Source organism: Lagenorhynchus albirostris, chromosome 14, assembly GCF_949774975.1.
Source record: "Lagenorhynchus albirostris chromosome 14, mLagAlb1.1, whole genome shotgun sequence".
NCBI classification, from domain to species: Eukaryota; Metazoa; Chordata; class Mammalia; order Artiodactyla; family Delphinidae; genus Lagenorhynchus; species Lagenorhynchus albirostris.
Window position 1 is genome coordinate 72,966,117 of NC_083108.1, and position 9,433 is coordinate 72,975,549.

The window sequence follows — 9,433 nt, forward strand, 5'->3', positions numbered from 1 at the left end:
CTCACTACATCGCACTGTTACCCAGCACTTTCTGAAAGTTTGCTTTAACCGAAAGAACTTCATTTGTACCTGTCTTTGTTAACTGGAAAAAAATCAAGATTTTCACTTTTATGAAAAAAGGCAAAGGGGGAAAAGAGCGGTTTTGTTTTGCAGAGAGCCACTAGAGACGGCAGCATGTCTGGGCAGTGGGAGTGGCACCGGCAAGCTCCTTCCCTGGAACTACACTCTGACATCTCAGCATCCAGAGCCGTCACTTTGAACTGTGAGCATCTGTGTTTTATCCCATTTTATGCCTCTGTTAGCAAGATGTGTCGTAAGGTAATTTCTTCACTTTATGCCATTTGGCTTACAAAAAGTTTCAGAAGCATACTCTACTTCTGGATAGCAGGGGAAACCAGTATAATTACAAATGACGGAAACCCAAATATCCATAGAATGCACTACTACACTATGCAGCAGTAAAGATGGACACTTCCTATGGAATAATCAAATTCATTTGTTATCTATATAACAGCATGTACTGCACATGGGGTTTTTGGTTAAAAACAGGGAAAGGTAAATAATTATACTAATTTGTTGTGTATGCTTTAAGAAACTAGATACACAAGAAACTAATAGTAATGACTATGGAGAGGGGCTGAATTGGGCAGAAATGGATGTTAAGTCATGGAAAGGGAGGAAAGTTTGTGGCCTGAGAGCCCACACTTGTTTCTTATCCATGTACCGTTAGTACTGACCTGTTGTTCAGTGATGGCTGTGGAAATGCCACGACTTTGTATTGGTAGGTGCCGGGTGAAAAAGCTGAGAAGACACTTAGGAAGCTAAGGATGTTGATCCAAAGAGGGGATTCCACTGCAGCTGATAGCACTCCCCTCCAATCCCACTCCTCTTAGTAGAGGCTAACATCCCATCAAGTTGGCTGAGCCATACCACACCTTCAGGCAGATTAAAAAAAGAAAAAAGACACAAAGGAAATGGACCCAATTATTTAATTAGGTTCTTTGTAAGAAGTTTAGAACACTACTTTGTGAGGATAAATTCCGTTTGTAAGAGCGAACACAGAGCGGAGGTAGCCCTGGAGCTGAGGAACAGCTTTGATTCTTCGCAGAATTTGTGAGTCCACAGCTTTCTGATCAACCTTCCGCTGCTCTGTAATCTCGTATTTCTAAAGAAAAAGAAAAATCATTAAAAAAAAAAAGGGCACAAGTACCAAACTCCACATTAACTAAGAAATCCTACATCACAAGTACTCAATCCCAGGAATATTTAGAAGGCAATTTTTAAAAATGAATTATTTTTATTTTTGGTTGTGTTAGGTCTTCGTTGCTGCACACAGGCCTTCTCTAGTTGTGGCGAGCGGGGGCTACTCTTCGCTGTGGTGCGCGGGCTTCTCATTGTGGTAGCTTCTCTTGTTGCAGAACACGGGCTTAGCTGCTCCGCAGCATGTGGGATCTTCCTGGACCAGGGCTCGAATCCGTGTCCCTTGCATTGGCAGGTGGATTCTTAACCACTGCGCCACCAGGGAAGTCCCTAGAAGTCAACTTTGATAATTCTTTCCTCGGAGGGCTGTGAAATACAACCTATTTTTAATATAATAATAGCAACTCTTGGGCTTCCCTGGTGGCGCAGTGGTTAAGAATCCACCTGCCAATGCAGGGGACACGGATTTGAGCCCTGGTCAGGGAAGATCCCACATGCCGTGGAGCAACTAAGGCCATGTGCCACAACTACTGAGCCTGCGCTCCAGAGCCCATGCTCCGCAACAAGAGAAGCCACCACAATGAGAATCCCATGCACCACAACAAAGAGTAGCCCCCGCTCGGCACAACCAGAGAAAAGCCCATGCACAGCCAACGATGACCCAATGCAGCCAAAAATAAAATAATCAGCAGAATCTGGAAAAATATTATTTCCCAGATAGTCCTCATTATTTACAGCTTTTCTTTTTCCAACAGTTCTTAACCTTGTTTATTTTCACTCCCAAGTAGGAGAGCCAGAGCTATTAGAGGCAAAGACAGAAATAGCTTACCTCTCTCTCTGTGTCGAAGATCTCACCTTCCTGGTGTCTGGGCTTACGCAGTTTCTTCTTCTTGAAGTAAGCATCAGTGAGATGTTCTGGGATTTTCACACCACTGATATCAATTTTGGTGGAAGTGGCAATGACAAATTTCTGGTGTGTTCTCCGCAGAGGAACTCGATTGAGGGACAGAGGCCCTAAGGGGGGAAAATATAGTGAGGGGAAAGGGGATACAAAGATTCAAGAACTGACTGGATTTGAAGAAACCTGTTGAAGTTCTAACTTTTCTCTGGATCCAAAGAAATTCCAAACTGCTTTCTACTGTCAGCATCAAGGCTTTTTTCAAGATCTCAGTTTGTCCAAGGCTCCCCCCATCCTCAAATTTTAAAGTTACCCGGATTAGGAGAGAGCATAGTCACTTATACAGATTGGTCAAAAATCACTGGTCCTTGAGGACAAATTTAAACTGAGCACTGTTTTTTGGAGTAAACAGTTCACTTTTCCCCTATCCAGGAACTCCATCCTGGTGCCAAGGGCAGACCAATTACAAGTCTTATGAAGGATGCATTCCTAGGAGTTAGTAGCCAACCATTCTGCATTTTAGGTGGCAGTTATACCTGGTGATACGTTGCCACGCAAACTCTAAATACCTGCTTCCTCAGAACTCCCGTGCACATAAGGCAATGAAGTAGGGCAAAGAATCTCATGACACTGAAACTTCTATTTAGGTGGGAGCAAAGTGTATACTTCAAGCATTTAAAAACACATGCTTCAGGACTTCCCTGGTGGTCCAGTGGGTAAGACTCTGCGCTTCCAATGCAGGAGGTCTGGGTTCGTTCCCTGGTCGGGGAACTAGATCCCACAAGCATGCCACAACTAATGATCCCGTGTGCCACAATGAAGATCCCACATGCCACAGCTAAGACCAGGCACACCCAAAATAAATATTAAAAAAAAAATTTTTTTTAATAAAAATACAACCTTCAAAAGAGTAAATCCCAAGAGTTTTCATCACAAGGAAAAAAGTTTTTTCTTTTATCTAAATGCGAAGATGGATATTGAACCTATTGTAGTAATTATTTCACAATATATGTAAATCAAACCATCATGTTGTACACCTTAAACTCCCAAGAGTGATGCATATAAATTATTTCTCAGTAAAACTGAAGGTGGGGAGACCTGCAAATTTCAGAGTATATTAAATCCAAGGATCTTCTTACCAGTCACAAGTAGCAAGCCACTGCTCAGCTGCTTCAGGAAAATGACCCTCTGTAGATTAAAAAGAAATGCTAGATGGTTCCACAAATTAGAAACTGACTTCTGAATTAATCAAATCACAGGTTCCTAAATTTGGTAAAAAAGGAAATTTCTACATATGCATATGTGCAGCAGTTCTGGAAATAACTTACCAAACTAATAACAGGGGTGACGAGCAGTACTTTTGTGTGCTTGATTTTTAATGAGCAGCCACTACTTTTAACATTAAAAAAAAACTAGTACCCTTTAACTCAGTAATTCTATCCCTGCAAATCCATCCTAAGAAGTTAACTCAAATACATAAACATTTTTGGGTACAGGGACATCTGAATCACCTGTAACAAGCAGTATAACCAACGACAGGAATTGGTAATAAGTTATTGTCTATTATTGACTAAACACGTTATGATAGTGACTGGGTTGTTGGTTTTGTTATGGATCACTCTCACCTCTCCCACAGAACCTCTTGCTACTAACTGCAGTTCACACAGGTAAACAAATCCTATCCAGAGAACAAACTTATTAGGATCAAGTACTCCAGGTACCTCAAGTGTCATGCTCTGCTCACCTTGCCTCTGTGGCGCCCAGTGAGGATAATCAGAATGGTTCCAGGAGTGATGCTAGCACGCAGTTTTCTCACATGCTTACTGAAGGGTTTTTTGCCGTGACTCAACAGCTTTCGAGGCACATCTTCAGTAGGATAATACCTAGGCTGGAGAGAGCCCATAGGTCCAACTTATTTAAATAATCTAATCAAGTCAGTAGAGCTGGTTGTGAGGTCAGTGAAACCTTCACTACAATCCTGTAGTTACTTGAACCACTTTATTCACACTACTGCATTTTCACTTCTAATATTTTAAAGGTAGAAAAGATCAACACTGCTTCAATAGCTTTACATGCAAAACATAGGGTGGAATCCATTTAACTGAAGGAGCTGTGTCCAAGCAGAGAGAAAGCATCAAGCAAGTTACCTTTGTAAATTTGGAATAAACCAAACTTTAGAGATTACATGGCAAGCTATCATTATATACTGTTGTGTAGCAGTGATTCTCAAGTTTTTCTGGGGTCCCTGACCCTCTGGGGTCCCTACTTCTCCAGAAACACACGCCTGACACAATTTTGTATGTTATGAAAAAAGGCATGGCTTGTTTTCCAACTCAAATTAAGTGTGTTCATATGCTTCACATTAACATGCATCACTTCCATCTTATCCATAAAGAATAAATTGTATAAAACCATAGACATTAGTTTAGATCAAGACTGCCAGTTCATTTATTGTAAAAATAAGACCCCACACAGGGCTTCCCTGGTGGCACAGTGGTTAAGAATCCGCCTGCCAATGCAGGAGACATGGGTTCGAGCCCTGGTCTGGGAAGATCCCACATGCCGCGGAGCAACTAAACCCGAGCGCCCCAACTATTGAGTCTGCGCTCTAGGGCCCGCAAGCCGCAACTACTGAGCCTACGAGCCACAACTACTGAAGCCCCCGCGCCTCGAGCCTGTGCTCCACAGAGAAGCCCCTGCACCGCAACGAGGAGTAGCCCCCTCTCTCTTCCACTAGAGAAAGCCCGCGCATAGCAACGAAGACCCAATGCAGCCAAAAATAAATAAATTAATTTTTTAAAAAGACCCCACACAAAGACTCTTTCGCTTATGACAAGTAACTCAAAATAATCTATTTCTAACCGTATCATTTTAGTGGACGGTCCTTCTTTTACCACAAACATTAATACCTAATAGAAAAATCAGCTCACAAAACCTGTGACAAGAAGAAATCAAAGCGCCATTTTCCCTCTGGTGCAGTAATATTCAACTGTGAAGAGTGTAATACATCTGCAATAGTCCCATAATGGAAATCACAGAGCAAACCTTTATTTTTCACAGAGAAAACGCTGGGTCTTATGCATGGTAAAGAGGGGCCAAGAAACACCCACTCTAGTGGACAAATGTTCTACAGGTCTGGGCGCACCCTAGGCTCTACGTATGGTAAGTCTCACAACAACCCTGTGAATCAAAACTTTATTCCCATTTTACAAGAAACAAAAGCACAGAAAAGTAACTCTACTTAAGAACAGTAAATAATAAAGCGAAGTTGCAAACCCAGAACTATCCTCCATTAATAATCCTCTGGTAAACATACACTTCTAAAACCTGAGCACACACACAAAAATCCTCACAGGAGGGCTTCCCTGGTGGCACAGGGGTTAACAATCGCCTGCTAATGCAGGGGACACGGGTTTGAGACCTGGCCGGGGAAGATCCCACATGCCACGGAGCAACTAAGCCCGTGCGCCACAACTACTGAGCCTGTGCTCTACAGCTCACGAGCCACAACTACTGAAGCCCGTGCTCCACACCAAGAGAGGCCACCGCAATAAGAAGCCCACGCATCGCAACGAAGAGTACCCCCGCTCACCGCAACTAGAGAAAGCCTGAGAGCAGCAACCAAGACTGAATGCAGCCAAAAAATAAATAAATAACCCTCACAGGATTCAAGCTTCAACTAAACACCCAAATTACAATCTCCTCCAAATCTTACCATTTTGCGAAGTTTAACCACCCGGGTACCACCATTCTTGTCACCACCAACTGGTTTTGTGACAGTAGCAAGAACTTTCACCTTCTTTTTCTTTTCAACCTAGTAGGACACAAATGCGTCAAAAAGTCAGAGGCAGACAAACGTTTTAATGTTAAGACATAATGCTCAGGGCTTCCCCTCATCCCTTACCTTGGATTTAGCTGCTGAATACTTCCTCTTGTACAAGGCCTTTCTGGAATACATAGCCGATCGGGAATATCTGCCAATTCCTCTGACCAGGACAGGGTTTCGGCTGCAGTGGGGCTTCCCCTTCTTAACCTGCTTCACCTTTTTAACCTTGCCACCAGCATCAGTCTTCTTGGCTTCAGGTTTTTTCTCCTTAGTATCTGGCTTCTCAGGCTTTTCACCCGCCATCTACCAATACATATATTTTTTAAAAAGGCATTTCACCAATTATCTCATAGCTATACATCGACAGGCCTCCCAGACTGCAAGTCCTTGTCCTCCTTCTCCATCCTTTACACCCCTCCCACTATAAGATACAGGCCTTCCTCCAAATCGCCACACATCTGCAACAATATCCATAAATGGTTAACTTTTAGGTTGTCTCCCCAATACCGTATAACATTCTTGACGATTTGAATATATCTCACAACTATTATTTGTTCGCTACATATATTTAGAGGTCAAAAGTCCCTATTCCATTATTTGTTTTACGAATTAGAAATCCTAGACTTAGCTTTAACAATCTCCACAGCCAGAAAGCAGCGAGGCTGTAACCTGAAACCGTTTGCTTTCAGGACTTTTGCTCTTATCAGACTGTCTCACTCAAGAAATTCCGTTTAGGAGGCGAAGACACACACACACAAATGGCCCAAACTCAGGCCAAACTGAAAAAAGCGAAGCCCAGCAGGCGACTTCCGGCCGCGGACGTCGGGAGACGGGAAAAGTTGCACTTGTGCTCAGTCTCAAATCCACAACGTGGCGGAGACGAGCTCGGCGTCGTCTTTTGGAACGCAGGTCCCGAATTCAGACAGAGCGCGCGCCGCCGCCCTTGTCCCTGCTGCCCCACTGGCCCGCTACGAATCCCTGGAGGGGCCCTGTTTCCCCAGCCCGGGAGGGTGGCGAGCAACCGGAGCCCCGGAGCCTCTGCAGCATTCCACCTCACACTGTTCGTGCCCCACAGCACCCTCTTCGTGCCCCACCGTAAACCCAAGCGAGAGAAATGAAGGGTCTGGGAGGCCTCCCAAATGGCCCTGAGCGTGTCCGACCCCTGCAGTTGTCGACTTGATACCCTCCTGGTTAAGATGGCGAAGGATTGGGATCCTGAAATAGAGTCTTGCAGAGACGGGACGCCATTCTTACCTTGCAAGATGGGAAAAAGAACTAAGACACCGGCTTCCGGTCTATAAGCAATCACGGGAGGTGTCGAGTCTCACTTCCTTCCGGGTCAGGGGCATCATGGGAAATGTAGTTTTTCCTCGTTCGTACTGTAAACAGAGCTAATTTTCTCAATAGGAGGCGAAAGTGGAGAAATTTTTTCCTGAAAATGCTTCATTTTATAGACCAATAGAATTCTCAAAGTACTTTTGGGAACCGGCATAAAGTTGAAACTTTTTATATTTGCTTACCTGTGCTATACAATAGGAAAAAAGCTAGAATTTAAAATGAATAAAATATATTCCTGTTCTGAAGAACACACATTCAAGGGAAAAGCAAACAGGTAAATTAATAATTGTAAGTTATTTCTTCTGGGAGATTTAGGAAAGTTTTGCACCAGAGTTTGTTTTTGTGTTGGATTTGGAAGAATAGATACAAATTTGGCAGATGAAAGTGTCAATTGGAACAATAAATGCAAGAGGCATGGAGGCATCAAAGAGCATGGTTGTTTATTCCCTCTACAAGCATTTCTGGCCACTTTGTACTCTATTTCTTCACTTCTAAAATGGAGATAACCATATCTACCTCACAGGGTTTGGGGGAAGATTAAATAAGTTAATGTACATAAAATCACTAAGAATGGGCTTCCCTGGTGGCGCAGTGGTTGAGAGTCCGCCTGCTGATGCAGGGGACACGGGTTCGTGCCCCGGTCCGGGAAGATCCCACATGCCGCGGAGCGGCTGGGCCCGTGAACCATGGCCGCTGAGCCTGTGCGTCCGGAGCCTGTGCTCCGCAACGGGAGAGGCCACAACAGTGAGAGGCCCGCGTACCACAAAAAAAAAAAAAAAAAAATCACTAAGAATGGTATTTGATGCATGGTAACGGCTAAATAAATGTTAGTTCTTGTTGTCACCACCACCAGCATCACCATGTACATCATGGTTGTGGATGATGTAATGGAGCAGGACCCTGTGGGATCTTACTATGTGCCAAGTATTCTGCTAAAAGTTATACACTAGGGATAAATAAGAGCAATGCTGTATGCTATGTGCCTAGAACTGTTCTATGAGCCTTGCTTTATTTTATTTAATCCTCCCAAAAATTCTATAGAGGATACTATTATGAGGAAACTGGAACTCAAAGAGGTGCAGTAACTTGCCCACAGCATGGATCTGATCCATAGAGTGCACTCTTTTTTTTTTTTGCGGTGTGCGGGCCTCTCACTGCTGTGGCCTCTCTCGTTGCGGAGCACAGGCTCCGGACGCACAGGCTCAGCGGCCATGGCTCACGGGCCCAGCCGCTCTGCGACACGTGGGATCCTCCCGGACCGGGGCACGAACCCATGTCCCCTGCATCAGCAGGCAGACTCTCAACCACTGTGCCACCAGGGAAGCCCAGAGTGCACTCTTAATCAACAGTCTGTAAAGATTAAAGAGCTGACTAATGAACGTGAATAAGAGAGTTCTTTGCTCATATTAGAATTAAAAATAAGAATAGTTATTGTCTTTTGCAAAACAAACAGCACAGTATATCTTATAGTTTTTGTTTTTTAACTGCATCAAAGTCCTTAAGGTAACATGTACACAATGTGACATCTTTTGGCTTGAATTTTCCATTCTCTTCCATTTGTTGCTGGTGGCTAGAGCTTTTCACCTTGATGTATCCAAACCATCGTTTCCGTGTCCCCTGGAATCATGTAGCCTTTTTCTGGTTCTGGTTGACTGAGGATACATACATAGTGATCAGATGCTTCTGAAAGCCTCAGAGATTCCAGTGGGATCCTTCAGACTATAGTAAAGGCAGAATTGCCACGTTTGCTGAAACATGTGACTTCTAAACATGTCTGCCTCCCATACAGATTAAGGATGAGTGTGATCTTAATAGGCTGCATGTTATACCTGTAACCCAAATTGGGTCCAGCTGCTCCCCGCTCAAAAGCCATTAAAGAGGCAAGGTTAGTGAAAAGGAAAGCTTGCTTTATTTTGGATGCCGACAACGGGGCAGGGGGAGGGGGAGGGGGGAACTATCCAAAGGGCCGACTTTGCCCCCACCCACCCCTGACAATCAAGGGCAAGAGTTTTTATAGGCTGAGGGAGGGGGCTACATATAGAAACAGCACAATCAGCTCTGACAGTCATCTTGAAATGGGTTTTCGGTGGTCTGAACAGTGTCATCTTGATTGTTTTAAGTACACTGAATCCTCAGTTCCAGGACTGGTTTGTTCCCATTTTCTTGAGGCC

The 9,433-nt window shown here is 44.0% G+C and overlaps 1 protein-coding gene across 2 annotated transcripts; it reads right to left on the reverse strand.

Moving 5' to 3' along the window:
- Positions 1-975: 975 nt before the first annotated feature.
- RPL6 (ribosomal protein L6) lies at positions 976-7,196 on the reverse strand. Of its 2 annotated transcripts, XM_060120798.1 has the most exons (7): positions 7,179-7,196; positions 6,003-6,227; positions 5,814-5,912; positions 3,843-3,986; positions 3,238-3,286; positions 2,030-2,214; positions 976-1,165 (listed from the first exon to the last, which is right to left on the reverse strand). In XM_060120798.1, exons 2-7 carry the CDS (start codon positions 6,225-6,227, stop codon positions 1,013-1,015), a joined length of 855 nt encoding a protein of 284 aa, XP_059976781.1. In that variant the 5' UTR covers positions 7,179-7,196; the 3' UTR covers positions 976-1,012. The 2 variants fall into 2 exon arrangements, with proteins under 2 accessions (XP_059976781.1, XP_059976782.1); XM_060120799.1 differs by lacking the exons at positions 3,843-3,986; positions 7,179-7,196.
- Between the last annotated feature and the right edge of the window lie 2,237 nt (positions 7,197-9,433).